The sequence below is a fragment of the Aythya marila genome (assembly GCF_965140915.1).
Source record: "Aythya marila genome assembly, chromosome: 1".
NCBI classification, from domain to species: domain Eukaryota; kingdom Metazoa; phylum Chordata; class Aves; order Anseriformes; family Anatidae; genus Aythya; species Aythya marila.
In genome coordinates this window covers 117584862-117607297 of record NC_139042.1, presented here as the reverse complement: position 1 = coordinate 117607297, position 22436 = coordinate 117584862, and the positions used below count along the sequence as shown (strand labels likewise).

Here is a 22436-nt window from a genome sequence, read left to right as displayed (position 1 = left end):
CATTTGCAGAAGGAATGTACTCGGTATCTACTTGACATGAAAATGCATCATTAGCTCTGCTGTTACCTTTCCAAAGTTCACTCAGATGCTTTTTTACCACTTACTTAGACTTTCCTTGTGTTTTTCTCTTTGCAAATGGAGCTGGGTAACACAAACAGATTTCTCTCAGTTGTGGAGAGTGTGGGTAGAAATAACTGCTCGGGCAGAAAAGTCAAATGAATCTTGAGGAGTGGCTTGAATAATTATGCCTGTGTTTAGGCAAACTGCTCTCTGTTTACTCTTGCACACTGAATCTCCCTGTAAATATCAACTAACCCAGTGCTGCAAATGGCCAGACCGGCAGCACAAAAACGGGTCTTTTGTTTTTCAGTCTTAAGACAGAAATGAATCAAGTCTTCTCAGTGTCACAGCTCCTGTCAGTTGTCTCATGCTCTGCTTCTTGGATGTGATCAAACACACTCATGCTCGCTTGGGGTGGGCAGCAGTGGTCATTTTGATTTCTCTTCCTCGGTGTGAGACGGACAAGTTCCTAAAACCAGGGATTATATGTAATTAAGCCTGTTTGAAAAATTTGGGTTTTTAAAGTGAGTGCCATGATATAGTGGCGCTCCTGTGTCATTTACTCTGTGGTGTTAGCCAGACCTTGAGTGCTGGCACCACCTTTTGCTCCAGATGCTAAAAGGGAGCCCCAAGTCCCTTCTCATCAAATTACGCCTAGGCCAGTGTCTGCTGTAACATTTTAATACTATCTGAGTGAATTCCTAAAACCCTTTCTCCGCATGACCTTGCACTGGAGCCATTTCTAAGATACAGAGCGTAGCATCTGTAATGCCAGTGGTTTTAGAAGAGCTGCTGGTCTAATTGAATCACAAAGCTCCTGCTCCACAACACTGTCCCCACTGGTGCCATTACTGCTGTCGGATGAGAGGCAGCAAGGGCTGCAGCTGCTGCACCCCTACATTATGGAGGACACTCCGTTTTCTGCTGCTGTTGCGTTGGCCCTGACGGATTCCCATCCAGCGAGTGCAAGGTGATCCCATAACGAGGAACTGTACCTGTTTCTCTGAGACATTTTGATTTTTCTAGCTGGGCTAACTTGGACAGCCATTTCTCACAGCTATTATCAATGTTACTGACTGCCTCACCAACACTCGTTTATTCATTAGTGTTTCTCTTTCCCTCACATCTTCGTGCTGTTGAAAGCCTATTTCAACTAGTAGAGGCAGTGCATTTAGTTGCCGTTGTGATGAGCAGTACATCGAGCACCCTGGTCTTGACAGACATGGCTTGCAGAGAAAATTTCCAGGTGCAAAGGCAAGTCTGTCAAGGCAGAGCTCTAGGTCCAAATCCCACCTTCAGCTCTGGTGTATGGCTTTATGGAAATTACCTACGAGAAAGCCTTTTATCTTCTTTTTTCCCCTTTCTTATCAGAACACAACACTGCAAGCCCCAGCACTCAAATATCACTGGTTACAGCACCCGAATCCATGAGATTTAAACATGTATTTGGATTCACTTTATTTGTCTTTTCCATCTAAAACCTTGGGGGCTCACGCTCACTGACTGTACTCCACAGACAGGCAGGATGGCAGAAGGTTAGGATTCCCTTAATCAAATACCTTCAGAAACACGAATTCAAGAAAAAAAGAGGCTGGATCTCACAGGAGGAAGCAAAAGGCAGCAGTTTCCATGAACAGCCAACATGCTGGGCACACTCATTGCTGGTCTCTGGCATCCTCCCTCGCAGAGGACAGGAGAAGCTCAGCTCTTACAGGTGTCACCTGCTTGTTGCCTTGTTCAGAGCTGTGCTGAGCTGGGCTATAATTTTTTGATATGAAAACTGAGTCCTTCCTATGAATGCTGTCATGGACTTAGCAACGCTCTTGAGTGTGTTGACATCAGTCCTTCCCATGTTTGCCAGCTTGATACTAACCTTAAGATGAAAGCTTATGGGCATTTAAAGCACAGCATGATACTTTTGCTTATCATATTTCATTAGTATTAGGTGATTCTTTAAAATGGGGTCTTCTGTGTAATATTCTGTTTTCTCATTCAGAGGTCTCTGTCACCCCAACACCTAGTGCTACAGAATGAACTGTTACCTTAATGCCTTGTCTGTACGGTAACCGGTTGTTACCATAAGGCAACAACCCTTACAACCAAAGAATTACAAATCATATTGAGGTCAGCAAGTCCTGTCTTTCATACCTGAAGATCTGTCCTTCTCCAAAGAATTCCTCACTTTCTTTCTTTCACACCTAGCTTCCTTGCAGGTAGAACATACCATTTTGGACCACTCAAACACTGTTTTCCCAATATCCTCCCCTCCCCCCCCCCCTTTTTCTTTTTGTTATCTTCTTATCTTCAAGAAGTATTTGGGAACATAAATAATTGCAGCAACTTCTAGCAATCTGCAAACTGCGATGTAAGTCTCAAAAGTAGGATTTTTCACAGGCCAGGTGATCACTAGTATATATTACAAATATTTATCTGGTGGTCTCGCCAGCTTCTCGTTCTTCTTAGACCGTTCCACTGAAGCCCCAACTGTATTGTTAAGATGCTGTAAGAGCAATTCCATCAAAGGGATGCTAACTAAAACCAAATCATGTTTTATTTAATTTCTTCTACAGGACTGGGCTTTGAGCTCTAGATCATCAGCTGATCCAATAGACTTTTTGTCTCCTGATATTTTTCTAGCATGTCAAGCAGGAAGCAGAGATCATGTAGATAAACACAACTGGAACTGCAAGGAGAAACCGTACCCTACAAAACTGTTTTATGCAGGGTACCCAGGGAGTAATTCTCCTTGTGGTGGCTTGAGTCTGCTGTGCCGGGAGGAACCGTGCATTGACAGCATCCCCTCTGAGGACAGCAGTCTGCCTGACCCTCTGTGGGATGGAGGCTGCAGCTCTGCCCATGGGGCAGCTAGAAGGTCACCCCAAAGGAAGCAGGACCCATGCTGGGCTCCTGCAGGTGGGGAAGTGGCTGCAGCCAAGCATACAACGCAGGGGCTAGCAGCTCATACCCTCAAGAGATGAGCGATGCACCCATGCTCCTCTACCCTTTGTTGCAAGTAGTGCTAGGAAATGGCAGGTTATACGGCCAGTACAGGAACAGACCCTCTTTCATTAGAAAATATATATATATTATCGTGTCCCTTGCAATTTAAAAAAAAAAATAATTTTGTCTGTGTGTGACTTGAACTTGTGGTGATCTGAATAAAAGGCCTCAAATGGGCAGTCCTGGATTCTGAAAATTTCATATTCACATAGTAGCAGCTGCTCTGATATCAAGAGCCAATGGTGAGATTGTTACGGAGTGTTTATTGTCCCTGGATAACCCCTGGAGACAGCCTGCTTGAATATGGGAGTAGAAACAGAGTCAGCAGACGTGCAAAGGAAGGGAAAATCAAGCCAAAAAATGGAGGGTCATGAGAGGTGAAAAAACACTGTGAGGAGCTCTCAAGAGGCTGAGAAGGACAAGTGTTTTGGAAGGAAGAGCTGTTGACAGCTGACGAAAGAAATGGAGTAGTTCAGGTTGTGGGCCCAAACCCAGCACTCTGAGGGTTTGTCTTGGAGCTCCTCCCTTCTAAGATCAGTATATAGACTTCTGGTCATTGAAGCTTTGGGATTTGTATTTTTCATCTCTGTCTTCTTTAGGCTTGGAGATTTGATCAAGGTGTGAATTATTCTCTTGCGGGCTTCAGAGATGTCTGTTCATGACATATTTTGACCTAAAATTCTTTATCTTCCACACCCTTAAGCCAAAAATATTAGGGGTGTAATATTTTTTAGCATTTCAAGAAGTCCTGAGTCCTGCTTTCATTAGTGTACTCAATACTTAGTATAAGTTTAATTCTGAAGTAGCTATACGTGCCATGTAAGTGCTTCCTGATGCCAACGCAGTGACCTCATTTGGGAACATGGGGCTGTAGCTGCTGAAACGCTTTTAGTCTTGACATGAAACCAGTATTGCATTCAGCAAACGAAGCAATTACAGATGACATTGTGTTTCAGATCAGTGTGGCTCTCTGTGATGTTTGCAATTTAATGGCTGCAGGGTAAAAGGCACTTGGATTGTGAATACATCTTTATGTGCAAATAGGAAACTTTGGTATTTAAGTAAACTTGTCTGAGATTTTCTTCACCTCAGATGCATTGGACTGTTCTGCATTTCAGTTTTCAGTAGAAACTGTGTGATTGGGATTTGTATACTGAACAGAAATCATCTAGAAAGTGTTATTTCTTCTTCTTATCAGTGTGCATTATTTTTACTGACATAAAGATTGATTACTCCGGGCATTATGGATAAAAAATAATTTTGTTTCAAATATTATTCTCAAACATTATAAATGCCGCGTTGTTGTTTCCTAATCTAAGTATATGGGAGAAAAATAACACTTTGCTTTACCATTGGAGTAACTTTGCAAATGTTTAATCTTTGGTTTTAACTTCTGTTACCACACAGTTCTACAGCAGAAACTAATGCACTGCAGAAGAGCGAGTTTGTGGCCTCATAACTTGTGTCGTTTGGGGGGAAAAAATGTTTCTGGTTGACTGTCCTCTTCAACATCCTTCAGGGCTTGATAAACACAGGAAATTACAGGGCATGCTGATGTGACAGAAGAATGTGCAGAGAGAAGCGCCGTGCTGCGTTGCTGGTTCTGACTGACCGGGTGTTCGCATCCTGGTCCAGTATGGGCTATCCTGCCTCAGGCCCTGGTTGTTTTAAAGGGAGAAGGGGATAAAAGAACACCAGTCTAGTTCTCCATAAAGTGATTGAACAGCTGCCTCGATAGCCAGCTTCTCCAAACAACCTGCAAGCCATGCCTCAATCCCCACATCAGCAGCCTCAAGAGGTCGTGAATGAAAACAGTGAACGTTATAAAAGTTCCCTCTCCAAAAAGTCAGAGGATGCTTGAATCAATTTCTTAAGTCTGTTTCTCACCTTCCTTTCATTTTTCTGTCAGTGTTAGGTGAGGTAATTTACAGGCTAAAAAGGCAGCTTTTAATACCCAGGAAAATACATACCTTTTCTTGACAGCTCAGCTGGAGACTACATTTGCTCATCCCCTCCTTTCCCTCCTGATCCCACATTCCCTTCTGACCCCAAGGAGTAAGGTGCAGCCTGAGCCAGGGGATGGACATCCAGGGCACACAAAGCGTTACTGTTACATACGGAATTTGTGGACTACCATCAACAACCTATATTTGGTTGGCAAAGCCTGTGTGTAAAAATACTTTTGCAATACCACCCAGCTTGTAATTTCTGGAAAAGCTTAAGCCATGCAAAGCTTTCTGTGATTACTGCAAGAAAAATGATACTTTGAGCTCACGTATGGAAGAAAAAAAGCATCTCATGGTCACAAGTAGCTGTAAATTGTTCTCATTCCTTACTCCAGTCAGCTGCAGAAGCGTTGCCTAGTACTTAATATTTGTAAACTATCTGGACAGCTGATTTTATGGCCATCGTTATGCCTCGTTATCTTTTCCTCCTCTTTCCCCAAGACCATGGGGCCCCTGAGTCCTGGGTGAGGACAGGGACAGCCTCAGGATCTTCTTTTCTACCTGCATCCCTGGCAGATGCTGCGCTCTAGGGAAGCTGGTGGGTAGCGAGGAAGGTTTGCTGCTGAGAATGTGGCTGTGGCTCTTAGAAAGAAGTGGCTCTGCTGGCACCCCTGGCCCTGAAACCACTGAGGGTGGAAGAGGGTGTGGGACCTGCATGCCTTCCAACATCAGTCCTCCAGTGATTTATTTCTTCACTTATGGGATAAGGCTGTGTAAAAACAAAACCTCAGACTGATTAATGAGCTGGGCTGCACAGGGGGTTACCAAATTCCCTCCAGTCCCGCCAGGAGCAGCCATCTTGCCCCGGTCTCCCTGCACCTCCCCTTGCTTCTCCCGGCCCTGCCGTCTGGCCCCAAGGCAGTCTTTGCTGGTCCTTGCAGTGTCCTCTGTGTCACACGAAGCCCCATGAGGTGAAGCTGGCAGAACTGACGGGTGTCTTTCTAGAGAAACTGTATAAATAAACCCCAGCATTTTCAGACGCTCTCAAACTGAAGGATATGCTCCCCCAAACTAATAATACTCAATTGTAATGCTTACAGCAAAAATTGATTTCTGGTTCTCTCTTGTTTGTATTGGATATGCAGCAGTAGCTTGTTCCTTCCTTCCTTTTTTCTTGTTCCTTTCTTCCTTTGCCTTATTTTTAATAGTTTTGAACAGAATGTCTTGATGGGTAATCCAGATTTAGGGCAAAAAATCTTCCAGTATCAGAGCTGTAAATAACCCAGGGGTGAGTCTACAGATTGGGATTTACTTTTGAAGTTTCATACACTGTGCAGTACAAATTACATTAACAGATGGTTATTTGAATCTTACTGCAGCTGTAGTGTCCTAGAGGTAGGCTTTCCATAGATTTAATTTACCTTTGTAAACCAGTATCTCCCTTTGATGTGTGGTACAGGGTAAATTTTTCCATTTGGAGTGCTATGCACCTGTTGTGAATAACAAAATACCAAATGAATAAACTCTTTTTAATGAACTATGTTCAGTGAGATCAGACACAGAGGGGAGAAAGGTCACTTCACCCCCCACTCCTCTTCCTTTAATTCAAAGAAGGAAAGGAATAACGTGTCTGAAACGACAGCAGTGTCACTCAGGCCAGCAGGCTTTTGGAGAACCAGAAATTAAGGCTTTCAAAACAAATGAAACATTTCAAAGTTTAATGCCAAGTTGAGGCAACTGTCTAACACTTCAGCTCCTGCTAGTATCACCAATCTTTAGGGGAAACAGTGGTGTGGTGAGCATTGGCAGCAATAGACCAGTTGACCACAGCCTTTGAAATGTCCCAAGGTAAGGTTACTCCTCTGGGACACATCAGGGCCAGCTCCAGTGTGTGGGGCTGAGACCCCAACCCTGCTGCCGGGGAGCAGGCAGGGCTGTCCCCACTTGCAGGCACCCCAATAAGACACACAGGTATAAACCCAGCAGGCTGACTTGCCATCGCTAGTGTGCTCAGCACCGGGAAGCTTAGACCTCAATTTGGCATTCTATGAGTGAGAACAGAGATGGCCATCGCCTTTACTTTTCTTCTTGATGAGAGAGAAGTGGCTTGCAGGAGCCTTTCCCCACAGGGGAGTCCAGATCCCAAGTGGAGTCCTTTCCCTTTCGTAAAATTAGCAGACACGTCCCTCATCAGCCCTTCGGCACAGTGATTATTTTGGGACCTGATGCTTGGCCACGATGAGGTACTGATGCTGGTTCAGCAGTTTTGGACAAGGCATCCCAAAGCATGTCTGCAGATAAATCTTATCCCTCCTCATACTATGCAGGAACATCCATGGATTTTTTCCCTTCTCCTTTGTGTCTATATAGGTCACCTCTCTCTCTCATGCAATTGGGTAATAGTCTTATGGCAACTGTAAGACCTGTGTATGTGGAAAAGTTTCCCTTCCTAAAAATAATAAATAGAAAAATAATGCCTTAAGCGGAGTTTAGCCTCCAGAAATAAGAGAGGCCTCACATTACGTGACTAGACAGTGTTACATGAACCATCTGCAAGTACTCCATGGCCCACAAGCCACAGTTTAAAACTTCTTATGCAGAGCTGACTGTAGGAAATACTTACTGAGAAGAAAAATATACCAGAGCCTCCATCTCCATGTTCTGCTAATAACTAGATGGCTGTGGTGTAGTGTGGTGATGAGATTTGTTAGTTAGTGACAATAATAATAGGAAATGAAGTTTGCTAATGCTCATTACGTGGTTATTCTTGGTTACACATTGCCTATGCAAAGATTTTGTGTGCTTTTGTGTCGTGATGCCTGACAACTCAGTTTATACAAGCATAAAGAAAAATTGCAATCTAATCTTAGAGATGGAATTTTAATGAAGAAGCTGATGGAGCTAAGTTACTTCTCCTAGAAGTTGGGATGAGGACATGAGTTACTAGGACCTGTTAACAGCACTGCTGTTAAACATGTATGCACCACTGATCAAGTGATAGCCTTATCACTCGGTGTGCTTGATGGGGATAATATGTAGCTAGTTGTAGGTACATAATTCACCTATCATATACTGAGAATCACTTCTTGTTTGCAAACCATCATGAGACATCCATGCTGAAATGCAAAATAGTTTTTTTATTAGTTACCCGTCAGATCTGTACACAATCCATTTTTCCCTTAATCAGATATTATATTGATTTCTGTTTGTGGAGCAGAGAAACATGTAATGCTCTTCTGTGTGAAGTGACCAAAGGGGAAGGAACCAAAGTTTGAATATTCATGTTCTCTGCTTTGCTAGTGAAAGCTCAACGGCATGTCATTGTTCACTATAACATCTTTTTCTCTTTGCTTGTCAGATGCCAGCTTTGCATTTCAGGTCAGCAGCTTTGCAGCTGGGTCACTTTTGTTCTGCAAAATTGTGAAACTTGGGAGATAGTCTGGGTGTCTTGAACAGACATGGGCAGATAGTGGTAGGACAAAGGGGAACCATTTAAAACTAAAAGGGGGGAGATTTACGTTAGAAGTTAGGAGGAAATTCTTTCCTATGAGTGTGTCAAGGCATTGGAACAACTGTGGATGCCCCATCCCTGGAAGTGTTCGAGGCCAGGCTGGATGGAGCTTTGGGCAACCTGGTCTGGTGGGAGGTGTCCCTGCCCATGGTAGGAGGGTTGGAACTGGATGGACCTTGAGGTCCCTTCCAACCCAAACTATTCTGTGATTCTATGAATCTGTGAACAGCCAGGGACACTTTTTCAATCTAAGCAGGAAGATAATTTAAAATGATAACCCATAGATTTCTCCTACCACTCCAATAATCAGTCTCTCTCTCTCTCGTTTTTTTTTTTTTTTTTTTTTTTCTTACCTTCAGTTATTGCACAATAGAAAATCATGGGAAATTTTAAAGGCCATGCCCTCCCTGGAAGCTTTTTCCTTCTTTTTGGCTTGTGGTGGTCAGTGAAGTACCCTCTAAAGTATGTCTGCCGAAAGAACAAGAGTGCTTGCTACCTGGGTTCCAGGGCAGGATTTCAGCGCCTGGAATTTGTTGAGGGAATCATCAAAGCTGTCTTTGCCCTGATTGGTAAGTTAGATGGACTCAAGGAAGAAAAGAAAAATGCAAAGAGCTGTGCCTTTTAACATTTTTTTTTCCAAAGCTTGCTTTCTGATAAAACAAATCTTGTTCTGCCTTTTTGTTTGTTTGTTTGTTTGTTTGTTTCGTTTTTAGGTAGTGGTGCAAGAAGGATAGCATCACGAACCAGTGCAACAAGCTACTAAGTTTCGTGATTTATTTTTTTTTTGTTGTTTTCAGTTCAAGAGAGGATGCCATTCTGAAACAGGTCTTTAGGTCGATTCACATAGTTCTGCTCAACAAAACAAGCAAACAAAAAGAAAACAACTGTGAGGGGCTATTTGGTATCTTTAAGTAGACATTTAGGTCAGGCTAGGTGCTTTACTTAACTCCTCCTGGCCTTTAAACACTATGAATCTAAGAAGTAGCGCAGCATTTGCTATTAATTACATCCTTATGTAACTTGGTTTCCATCCATAGCACTCTTCCGGAGCTTCTGTAAATCTCCTGGCTCCTTCACAGGTGGTCCATTTGAATGTTCATGTGCTGCTCACTCCTTCAGGGAGGGAGAAAAGTTATTTGGGCAAGAGGCCCTCATGTGCAGGCTGTTAGCACCAGACTGTGGGGGCATTGCTCGTCTATTTTTGAATCCAGCCATCCCAACCCACTGCTGTGAATGGTTTCAGGTGGCCTGCCAGCTCTCAGATGTTGGTAGGCTCCACCAAGCTATGGATAAAATATGTTTTTCATTAGCACCGTTCAAAAGGACAAATATTCACAGAAAAGACAAAACTCCAGGTCTTACTGTTGCAGAATTGGTGCAAGGGGGGTCCTGTTTCTCATGCAGTGGTGAACCCACCTGCATACTAAGAGGACTGTTTAGAGATCTGTGCAGCTGGATGGAAATGCCTACTCATTATCTGAATCCCAGCATGCTGCATGACATCCATCTTTACTTTTTTGAGTAAGCAAACTAAATAACAGGAGGTAGGGGAGCTCAACACATGTGGGCCTCAAGATTCAAAAGAAAATAATTTTCAGTATTAAGATCCTTTTTTATCTATCTACTCTTTAAATGCTCACAATTCCCTGGTGTATAATCCAGGGGTAGGCTTTACCCCCATACATTGTTCCAAAGCCACCTACCTGGTTTTCCTTCCCCTCTGGGAGTTGTGTCACTTAGGATACATAAACACCAACATGATGCTGTGGGTGCAATATAACATGCCTCAAAAATTATCAAAACCAGAATAATAATGAGTGTTTTGAGGTGTGGGTAAGAACATCTTTCCTACAAATCAGTGTATAGAGAGAGACAGACAACTAAAACATGAATCCAGTATTTTTATTTTCACCCTGGAAAGAAAAGCTATTAGTTTGATGTAAAGCAATTTAAATTCCAGTCAAAAATGTGGACAAGAAAGCTTGGCAAGGACAAACACTACAAGCAGCAGAAGGAATAAAAACTGCTGTTTCTGTATTAGGAAAAAAAAAAAAAAAAAAAAGGAAAAACGCTGCATTTGTTCTGCAGTATATCTACTTATACAGAGGGATGCTGGCACACACTATACTAAACAACATAAACAACTCCAATGTCTTAAAAGCATAATGTGTATTAAGCCCTTCACAAACTTAATTGATCCTATAAAGTATCTAAAAGTAACTTTCCCTGTTCTGGAGTACTGCAGTTAGTTAGCAAGACAACAAGGGGCCAAGGTAAGGGAGGCAGTGGAGCAGCAATGCAAATACTAACTCTGTATACATCCTCGTGGGACCTTTAACAGCTCTGCACGGCAGAGAGATTTCCTTTTACGGTTTTATAGGAAAGATCTCCTTTGAATTAAGAGTTTGAACTCTGCCATCCTTCATACTGCAAAGAACTGAAATGGGAAATCTTTCTTTTGGGGACTTCAGCATGTGCTGAATGCATGTTTGAACAACTGGGAGAGAGAGCTGAAAAATGTAGTCAGTGGACTACCACAATGGCAATTGTTTAAAAGAAAAAAAGGAAGAAAAAAAAGCACAAAATAGCCATCTCTGTTTTCATTTCTGGAAACTGCAAGATGCAAATAGTCCCACCAGGAGCTGAAGCCTGGTTTCCTATGGTTTTCTCCTTTCTGGCTTATGTGATTCTTAATACATGCTTGAGCTTACTCTGTGGTCTTTCCCTTGGCAAAGAAACTTTATTTCTCCTCTCCTCTCCTCTACCCACTGCCTTATTTTCTTAGAAATGTATAGAATATAAATATCTTTGAGGCCTCTGTGCTTTTTCATTTGCATTTGGACAACATGTTAAAAACTTTATTGGCTGAATTGGGAAGTCTTTATCTTAAGCACCAGGACAAATAATAATATTTCTCATTTCATGTGCAGGAATGGTGGCTGAGCAATTTGTTCCCGATGGACCTCACCTGAAATTGTATAATTATGAGGAAAAGCACTGGGATCACTTGATGAACTGGCAGCATGCCACTATGTATCTCTTCTATGGCATTTCAGGCTTGGTCGACATTGTAGCTCACGGTACTAATGCGTTGCCAGTGGCCATGGACAGGATGATGCTTTCATTAGCAGTTTTTATTGAAGGTGAGTTCACCTCTCCCTGTAGAAATGCCTATGAAACTGGCACACATGTATTGGTCCTTTGGCTGGGATTCTCAAATTAACTTTAGAGAATGAGCTCTATGGGAAATGAGCATTTAACATTCTGAAACCTTCAAAAAATAATAAAAAAATACAACACATTCTTGGCCCTCCTTGAATTGCTAAGGATTTTTCTGCTCTGTAGCTGAGGAGCATGGTAACACGTTGCACAGGTGCATCTGTGCTTTCCTGAATCGCTAGATAGTAACAGGAGTGTTATGAGAATATTTTGGGTAAGCACTCAGTAGCTCAGGCATGTGCTTCAATATATGTACTGAGATGATATGCTACTGTTAGCTGAAAGCCAGCATGCGTGCATCTACCCTCACAGATGTCACATGTTGGAATTGCACTGTGGACACACTCCCTTTGCGTTTTCTGTAGGCACAGTATATCTCATGGCAACCCTCTTGTTATACTGCAGAGACAGATGAATACGACTTCATTTAAGTGTGTTTTAAAAGGTGGTAGAACTGTAGCTTCCCATATTGCTTCCTGTCCTGAGCTCACAAGTGAAAGCATACAGTACATAGGCATAAGTCTTAAAAAATGACTCTCAGCTTACCTGAGAAGGTAATAGTGACATAAAGGGAAAGGTTTGATATTTTCTAAAAGCGTATGAAGGGAGATTTCAAGGAAAGAAAAAATCTTAAACTGTTCACTTAATTTATTCCAGGTTTTCTCTTTTGCTACCACCTTCATGGGAGAGCTATGCTGGATATTCATGTTCATCAGTTACTGCTGTTTGCTATATTTGGAGCTGCTATTTGCATATTTCTGGAAGTTTTCTTCCGTGGCAGTATTGTACTCGAGATGCTCCGAACAAGCCTCTGCATATTACAGGGCAGCTGGTTCTGGCAGGTGGGTCACTGTTCTACCTTAGGAATGTCTTCCTTCACCAGTATTAGTTGCCTATTCCTTTGCAGATGTTTCACAGTTGATATAATAGGCCTTTTAAATACAGATCTCAAAGGACCAAAGAAAGCAACACACTCTCAATGTCCCCTTAAAAAGATAAAAGTACATATTATTTCCATTTTACAGATGGTAGGCAATTTTACTTTTCCTGTATTTCATTTAAATCGTAGAATCACAGAATGGCTTGGATTGGAAATTTTACTTTAAGGCCATCTATTTCCAACGTCCCTGCCATCGGCAGGGACACCACCCCCTAGAAATCAATACAGAAACTAAGGTGGTTTTGTTGAGCTCTCCCTTGCTATAATCATTAAATGTTCCCTCTGATCTCTGTAACATCCTGTTCAAAATTTGCAAGCCAAACAGCAGTGATTTTACAACCCCACAATGTTTGCTGCTGTGGGAGCAGGGAGTCAATGTCCTGGGGAATACAGGAAAGGAGAGACAAGCAACTCGTGACATTGCCATGAAGAGGAATGACAGTGCAAATTATTTTTCATGTGCTGAGCAGGTTGCCTCTTTTTAGTTTCTAAAAACATTTCAACAGTAGCAGCCTAGATTCAAAAGGCTCCCAGTTCTCATTAGGGCACTGGGTAACATCCAGTTTATTATTTTAACAATGTTCTGGCATGTGAGCAGGAGAAGTAACAGTCTAAAGTTGTACATTTTGGACATGTAGCTCCAGGAAGGTAGCTGCCAGGCCTTGGTTTCTGTGTGATTCTGCTGGATTAATAGATATTTGCATCCCTTTGCTGTTAGAGAGAATCTCATTAATTGCTGCAACCTTGCAACAGAGCAATAGGAGTGCTGGTGACTCTGTGTTTGATCTTATAGTAGAGAACTGAGGTCACTCCAGTGATTTTTCTTTCCGGCAAGTCTAGACTGCCTTCCCTTTTTTATATGCTGGCCAGACATGATGAATAAAAACGTTTGCTGTTCCTTAGGAGAACTGGACACTCCGCACCAAATCAAACATTTAAATACTTGCTCTGGCAGGAAGACAGACCTCCTAAACTGTAGTATTTTTCTATAAGTGAACTCAAGAGCCTGGTGCTGCAACACTCAGTGTTTTATTTTCTTGTTTGTAAGCTTTTTTGTTGTTGTTGTTGTTGATTTAAGAAGCCTTACAAAAGAGGAATTAGATGCAATCACTTATTCTTTGTTGTCTGTCTAGTCTAATTTTAAAACAAGTTATTTCTTTAGCTCCAGAGACAATGTGCTTTTTGTTTCAAAGTAAAAACTGAAGAGCTAAAAATACAGGAGATTTAAGTGTGGCTTTTTTAACACCCACATTAGACTTCAACCATATGTGTGACTGAAAACCACATACTGGCTGCAGCATGACAAATTTGTAAAAGGTAAAGGAGCTTTCTTTCTGCATCATCAACACCTTCATTCAATGAATTCTCTGCATGTAAATGCAAAATGCTCTCCTCCCCTCCTTCTTCCTCTCCCCCTCTTTGCAGCTTTAAAATCCTCAGCTAAATCACTGAGCAGTGACTTTGAAGAGTATCAGACAGTACAGAGGAGTGGTGCTTGTCAGGTCAGATGCTTGACCAGCCATGGGATTACTAGTTCTCTAGTTTATGCAGCAATATGAATTAGGTCTCCCCAGCTCTGGATAAGCGAATCAGCTACGTACTTAACGTGAGTTTATAGTCCTACGTGAGAAAGTTACATTTTTACCTAATTTCAAAACCTGATGTTTTTCCTGGACAGAAACAGACCTAGGGCTTGCCTTTATTTATTGATTTATTATTCATCTTCTGAACTGTTTAGCACATTCCCAGATGCTTTTGGGAAGAAGCGAGTCAGTGTGAGTGGTTGGGCAGGTTTTCTATGTGGTGATGAGTTTGCAGTTGGGATCACACGTAGCTGAGGATCAGCCCCTTTCCTTATTGCATGTAGTTCAGGTTGCTGTAGGGCTTGTTGGGCCAATCGATCACTCTCTGATCAAGAGCAGAGGGGCTCTGGAACTGGCTCTGCGTCTTCAAAGGCATTTCTGCACAAAGCTGTGTAAAATGATCCATCCCATCTGAGTGTGACTGTAAAACTGCTAATAATCAGTCAGCACTGTAAGTAAATAAATGTCTGCCTTGTGATGGGTAGCATAATACATGATACAGCACAGGATACACGTCAAATGACATTTGCTAAACATCTCTTATTTGGTTGCAGATTGGCTTTGTTCTTTATCCTCCAAATGGGAGCCCAGAGTGGAATCAAACGGATCATACCAATATGATGTTCCTGACCATGTGCTATTGTTGGCATTATGCTTTTGCTTTTCTTATACTTGCAGTAAATTACACAATTGTCAGCTGGTAAGTTACTTGAAACGCTAAAACTGTGGAGACCTGTCTGTTTGCTCTAGCAGGAACTTTTATTTTTTGAAGGCTTCACTGACAAATCAAAAGGTTCACACAAAGTAATTCATTGTCTTGCAAGGTAAAATGAAAATAGCCATATCTAATCAATGAAGACAACATGGCCCATTGCTTCAGTAGAGAAGGGAAAACATTCATCAAGTACACTTCTAACAGCATAATGCTTCTTATGTAAAATGAGCTCTTTTTGATAGTCCTCCACATTTGTAACTGCTTAATGAGATAGAAGTTGGGAAGCCCTTTTTCTCAATTCTCTCCCAGTGCTTAACTGTCTTAATTCCAAGTGGATTCATCAGCAGGCTTCATGACTTAATTATTGGATAGATTTCATTGTTAGTACTTTCCTTTGATCAGACCTGTTTTGTTTTGTTTTGTTTTGTTTTGTTTTTCACTAGCCAGTTTCATCCCCTAATTTCTAGGTAGAGCCCTTTTCCTTGCCACACAGTGGTAATTCTGACAAAATTCCAACTGCAGTGTGAACTTTGTTTGAAAAATGAGCCTGATGCTACCGTGCGTGATCACTTTCTGCCTGCAGGATCTTACCATGCCTTTGCTGGTATTGTCCTAAATATGATTCTCACACCTTATTTTACCACTACCATTTTAACAGCCCTGTTTAATCATGCTCTGGCCACATGTAGTTCTTGCAATCTTGTCATGCACCAAGAAGGTGCTGGTTCTTTGGGGATCTTAGTAAGAAAGGCACTGATAACCCAGAGTTGTTAACTGGTTTGTTGTGTAAAGGGTGGAAACTACAGAAAAGATGACAGCAATCTTACGCCCCTTCTGATGTTGGGAACTGTGGCTGCTGCAGCATTGGTTGACCCCCTCCAAGTTGACCATGGGGTTCTGAGCAGAGTTCCCATCCATGGGGAAATTGGACAGCCTCTCACTGCTTCACATCTGTATGGTGCTCTTCCAAGTGAACAAACCCATCAGTCTTGTACCTGTACGACATTAAACTTTCTATACGTTAAAACGATGTTAGCTGAAAGTATGTGATCTCACGCAATTCTACAGCAAGAAGCTCTTACCAAAGGTACATAGAGGTGGAATTATTAAAGGCAGCACATACTAATGCCGCAGTATGTGCTTGGGCTGTATAGTGGTCAGTCATGCTAACATGCAGATCTCTACAGTCAAGGCCTGTGGCTGAACTCTGCTCAGATTCTGTTTGAAATCACTTGTCTCTTCTTCACAACATCTTCAGCAGTGGCCCACTACAGGCTTTCATAAGTCAATCATCCAAACTCCCTGATGAGATGCAAGAGTTAAACACTTTTTAACCCTTAAATGATAGCCAGATTAGCCTTTGACTCATGGTTTGATTTGTAATATGCATGACAACTCTTTCTTTTTTCTCTCCAGGGCAGTTCGGTCAAAGATTAAGCAGTCCCAGTCCATGGAAATGGGATTACTGAAAACATCTGAAAGAGATCAGGAGTCAGAAGATGAAATCTAGTATGAATATGGCTTGATTAGTTTACCCACCCTACCATTAGGCTAACTGATACCTCATTTTTCAATTTGTTTACCATCTTATTCACTCTTTACTGCTACTTGCTATGCAAATATCATCCCCTGAGTAGAGTATACATCTACAGAATTAGATCTTTATTTGCAGAAGGTAAACTCGGTATTGATTTGTGTTGGTTCCTCTAGTACCTTACTTATCACATGCTTCAATGAAAAATAGACATTCAACAAACTTGAACTGGGTGAGGTGGCATTACCAAGTCTGTGTTAGACTCATTAAAACCTTAGCAAAATAGTTTCCATCTGCTGCTGAACAAATGGTTGTTTCCATAATTAGGGTGTCCAAATAAGTGCGTTTGTTGAACTCCAAATAACACAGTGCATAAACAACTCTGCAGACCTGGAAAAGAGTAGAACAACACAGAAAATCATAGTCTTGCAGCTGTCTTGTAAAGCACATTTGTGTCTTTGCTTGTGGCTTTATGTTAAGTGGAAAGAACTACTCACAGCAAAGACCTTCAACATTTCCTTGAAGAGCGTGCTGTGTGTTCACTCCCAAGCTTCTGAAGGAGGATCAGAGGGGTGTACGGTAATTAAAAGCCACTGCAGTTATTCCCTCCCTTACCTAGATGGTCCTGTACACTGCTGCATGATGAGCACTGGGAGGGCAGAGGTTTCCCTCATAGTTGCTCCATGTCTGGCTGGCCACAGCACTCTCTCAATAATGACAAAAAAAAATAGTGTTTTTTTATTATTATTATTGTATTTATTTTTTTCCACTGAACAAGCTGAAGCCAGGCCCAGGATGTACTCCCCAGCACTCAGTCTCACTTAGGACATGCTCCAACCTCCACAAATGCAGAAGCGAAATAACTGATACGTGGCAGAAGACGGCAGAAAAATGATGCTGTGTGTAAGCACACTGCCCTCATGGGGCGGTCTCCTGCAGCCTGGCTCTTGCTCTCCTGAAGTCTTGCAAAGCCTGGCCTCAGCAGCTGGGCAGCATATGCTCCATTTTTTAGGGTCTGCTGATGGCCATGAGCCATGTTGCGTGGCCAGATGGGGTGAGATGGTTATTCTGGAAAATAGCTTCTTCCCTTTAGAATGCATCTACTAAAATACTATTTTCTTAGTTGATGGTGCAGGATGACTTCTGTTCAAATAACACTGGGCTTGGTGCTGCAGAAGTGTTCCTTCTATTATTCTGCCATTTTCATATTCTCTTAAGGGAATGCAGGACTGGGCTCTGGTAGATGAATCAGAATCATTGGGTCTAGCACCTCCAGTTTCCAGTTCACCTATGTTTTTTTCAGTGTGAACCAGAAGAATGAGTAGTATAAAACTACTAATTACAGTAAGCTGTTTGCTTGAAAAAATGAGAAAAAAAATAGTTTGTAGCTCAAAGGGATGTCAGGACTCAGAAAAAAAAAATGCTAAAGGCTTTTTCTAAAGCTATTTCACCTTCAAGGCAATGTACATTTTCACTTCATTTGTAGGATTCCCCCTTTTATCTTTTCTTTTCCAAAGACAGCTTTCCTTAGCTGTATGTGCTGTTAATGCTGAATTTTAGCCATACCAATGCCTCTTTAAAGTAAGTAGGGTCATTTATTCTGAAGGAGATCTTCAGAAAGTACTTTGCTTCTCATAGGCAGAAACAACACAATTTTTCTCAGCACTTTTCTTGACAAATCCATGTAATGCTGTACAAATATTAAGGTGCTGTATATCTAAACTAAAGGGAAAATCTAAACAGGAAGAAAGCATGATAAACTGGTAGAGCTTTAATGTGTCTTCTTAGAAGACTTCAGTTGGTCATTTTTTAAATTATTTTAGATCTTTGCCAAGTATCATGAAGTGACACTTGTAAGTAGGTGTCAGATTATCTTACTGATATAATTAGATTATATCTACTTTGGAAAGCAAGAATAGGTGGCTCTGTGTTTAAAAATGTAAACTGGAAAACTGTATATATATATAGCCAAATAGCACCATTTTGTCTTAATATTTGTTTGCTCTTCTTTAAAGCCTTTCTCTGAAGGGTCTTGAAGATTTTGGCAAACTTTAATGAAGTCTGTCTCAGGACATCCTTGTAAGCTAGGTATCAGTATGGCATTTTTGTGGGTCTGTGTCTCAGTTTTGCATTGGTCTTATGGCAAATGCTGAATTAATGGATATTTACTTCCCTCTGCAAATCTAAGTCTTGAGTTTCATTACTGCAGTTCCATTAAAATAAAATTTTCCATTGGCACAATATAGAAGGAAGATCCATCAGTTTGCTGAGGAGATTGCCTGGTAATAGCAGCATTGGCCAAATGCAGCATGTCATTACACCTGGCTGTAATCTGGTATTCATTGCACTACACCACTGTTGTCACTACGTTGTTAAGGTTTTTTTTTTGAGGGCAGATTTAGTTCCTGTTAGAATGGTAGGGGTGTAAATCTTGTTGAGAGTTATCCCCTGCATCTCCCTATGTCGCCCCATGGTGAATCTCCCATAAATGATCAGAGGACTGGACAAATAAGCCCACTAGACACAGCTGCTGATTGTGGTGCAACCATGCCTAGCAAAGACGCCCCTGAAGAAGCCCAGTCAGGAGGTGAATGCAGTCTGTGACCAAGAACTGTAGGACATGTTGTTTCCAAAACCTCATTGTGTAAGAGAAGGTGGCATTCTACTATTAGACTTGAAGAAATGCAAATAAAAGCAGGTCCTGAAGTCTTAAAGAAATAACAGTCTCTTAGATTTGATTTTTAATATGTAGAGGACATGCAGAGTGAGCGTTACACTGTTCTGTGCCTCATGTTTTCAGTACCACCAAGGACAGAAACAACCCCTTCCATGCTGGAGTTGAATGAGTGGAGGGAAGTCTGACAAGTTTACAAACGCCACTCAGATCAAGGTAGCTGCTCTCAAGAGAACTTAAATTATTGTTAAATGTTCGTGCCTTTAAAAACTAAATGGTAGTGTGTAATAGAAAATATATGCCTGTATTTTTATTTAAATAAAATCAATTTATTCATCTAAGATGTCTGTCATGTTTTTAAGGGAAAAACATAATCATTTATGGAGGAGGATGGGGCAGGTAGATATGTTACTTTTATAGCCCACCTAGACATTTGAACTAGCTGGACCAGACTTTGGGAAATGCCAGTTCTGTGTTCTGCACATCATAGCATTGGTTCTGGATAAAGCTCGGCTCAGAATGGGGAGGTGTTTCAACCTGGATGCTGGGTGGCTGGATGGCTGGGGACCTCGCAGTCCCTTCAGTGCTGAACTAAGAGTAAATTTGGCAGTGGAAGGGATTTCAATCCTACATATTCGTTCATCCTTTAAACTGAGGCACTAGAAAGCCTTGCTATGCCTGCTCCCTTAATGTGCTCCCCACATGGTTCAGCTCAGCTGAGCTATGCCAGCTGGGTTGGGAGTTACTAGTACAGAAGTCACTGGAAGAAAACAGAACTGTTTTTTATCCAGAAAGTCCTTTGGCATATGAAATAGTAGAAGAAAGCCTACTTTTCAAGGACTCCCAAGGACTGCACAATAACTGCACATCTGTTAAGAGGGAGAAAGTCAACTGGAAAACTGCTGGGCACTGGCCTTTAAAATCTGTTCTAGGTCAAATATGTGCTTGCCCAAAATATGTGGGAGGAAAAAGCCTAGTATTGTCAAAAAACTAGTCCTCAGATGACTTTTTCAGAATAGCAATTTCTATCATCTTGCTATTGAATTGTTGCAATTTAGGGATTTCTGTAAGATACTGGGTACACTTCTTAGAATGAAACTACATTTAAAAAAATAGCTGGAAAAAAATAATTATAAATACTACAGAATATTTAGGAATTTGATTGAGGTAAAAAAGCTCTTGTGTAAGGACTAATGCCATTTAATGACAAGATATTCTGCAGGGGATGGTGGCTGAGAGGTCAACATATGGGCAGGAAATTGGACCAGAAATGGTTATGTCTACACATTGTGGTTATCAGCCATTGCCTCTCTGAAAAGGAGAAAGAAGAAATGGAAAGCAGACTGCATTTATAAAGAAGATCCATGCAACTGCAGAGCAATTAAGCAATTAGAAATCACTCCTAGCATTCAAGGACTGAAGGGTGGGGGAGCTGCTCTCATGGCACACTGCTGCCATATCACAGGCAGCCTCCAGCACCCTTTAGGAGGAACAAAGTTCTCAGACACACTCTGGGGCTTTTATGGCTCCTGTGTGGCAGACTCAGAAACAACCATGCTGAGTTCCTGCTCCACAAATGAATGACAGCACGAGAGAAAGCTTGCACTGCTTTGCTGGAGTTTTACTTGTTTGTAACCGTGACTCAGCCAGATGCAGTTGACACATGAAAAAAATGTCAAAGATGGTGTTTACTGCTGGCACTGCACTTTATTTGGGCTTGAAAACAAAAAAAAAGAAGAAAGGAAATAAGAAACATCTGGCTCCAATTAAGGCTCACAAGAAATGGAGAAAAGCAGGAGAATCATATCTAGTCACTCAAGAACAGTTTTGTCTCTGTACAGCTGCATCACATACAGATTTGCAAGTAATAAGGTTTTCTTTCAGTTTGATTTATCATATAAAAATTGTTTATTATTTTCATAAATAAAAATGTACTATCCTTTAGGATGTATTTATTGATTTGCTTAGGTTTTGTCATCTGTTTCCTTATGCCATTATTATTATTTTTTGTTAAGGCTTATGTAAATTATTCTGGTAAAGTTAGAAGTTCACAGTCTTTTTGTTCACAGTCCTATTTCCCATTTTCCATTTCCCAGCTGAGAAACCATCTTCCATGTGCAAACCTGGGACTGCAGCTGAAGATTTCAGAATCAGAGTGTGTCATATACAGAGATACAACATCCCGCCCAGAGATGTACACAGTGATGTCAGCTCTGTAAAGGAATGAAGCAGGGAAGATATTTCCACAGGAAAGAAAGGGCAGTGTTAGTAAATATGGGATTTAATTTTTATTTCTTTCCTACTTTGTCTTTTAAAATCTCTGCAAGCATGCAAAGCCCCTGCTATCATCCAGCAGCACTTCTATGAGCAAAGGACACCAGATTCAGGAGCTGGGCATGCTTTTAATACATTGTCATCCCTCAGACTCAGTGCTATACTTGGATATGGCTTAACTTTGCATTGCTGGACTGTTCCATGACTCAGTTTCCCCCCAGAAGATGCTGCCTGTCTGGCTGTGCTTTGCTCTGCTCTGCACAAGTCCCTTTTTGAACCCTGTTTCTAAAGTTGAGATGAAGCAGCTAAAGAAGCCTAACAAAACTCCTTTCCTCACTGAGAGTCGCTGATGGAGAACACCATGTAAAAGCAGGGCTTTGTTCCTGCTCATGCACCAGAGACTCATCTGCTGATCACTGACAACACAAAAAGACAGTGTTTATTCCAATTTGGGTTTTTAATAGCTCTTGTTGCCTCTTTTGACTATGATATCAATCTCTTAGTTTTTAGTTTGTCAGAAAGAGACATGCTAGCATGCAGAAGATACTGTTTTTGGTGGTTCTGGTGTTATAATTTTTCCTTCTGCTTCACATTTTACCTCAGCCTTTTTCCCATTATCCCCCCCATCCCCCCATTCTGCCCCTGTTCCTCTCTGGACACATATGTCTAGCAAGTCCGAAGGCAGAGATTTTATTCCCTGCTGAGTGACCACATTTCACAGTGGAGATGCACAGAGGGGATTCAGCAAGGCTGTCCCATGGGGGACACTGGGATTTACATCCTCTGGGGTTACGCGAGGGTAGACAGCATCCCCGTGTCAGATGGGGAGGGGTTGGATGTTGCTGTCTGTATGAGTGACGACTGACAGGGCCTTGTACCCTGCAAGATGCAGACATGAGTCCTGTGTGGCAATGCAGCTCCTATGCCTGGGCTGCATGCAGGTCTGGTTCAGGGATCAGAGGCCTAGGGTGCCATGCTTG

At 41.7% G+C, this 22436-nt stretch overlaps 1 protein-coding gene across 1 annotated transcript; it reads left to right on the top strand.

The window, feature by feature from the left end:
- Positions 1–8887: 8887 nt before the first annotated feature.
- TMEM45A (transmembrane protein 45A) lies at positions 8888–16484 on the top strand (the record flags this gene model as incomplete). The annotated part of the gene is made up of 5 exons (XM_082784522.1): positions 8888–9086; positions 11448–11660; positions 12394–12578; positions 14814–14959; positions 16391–16484. Exons 1-5 carry the CDS (start codon positions 8897–8899, stop codon positions 16482–16484), a joined length of 828 nt encoding a protein of 275 aa, XP_082640648.1. The 5' UTR covers positions 8888–8896.
- Between the last annotated feature and the right edge of the window lie 5952 nt (positions 16485–22436).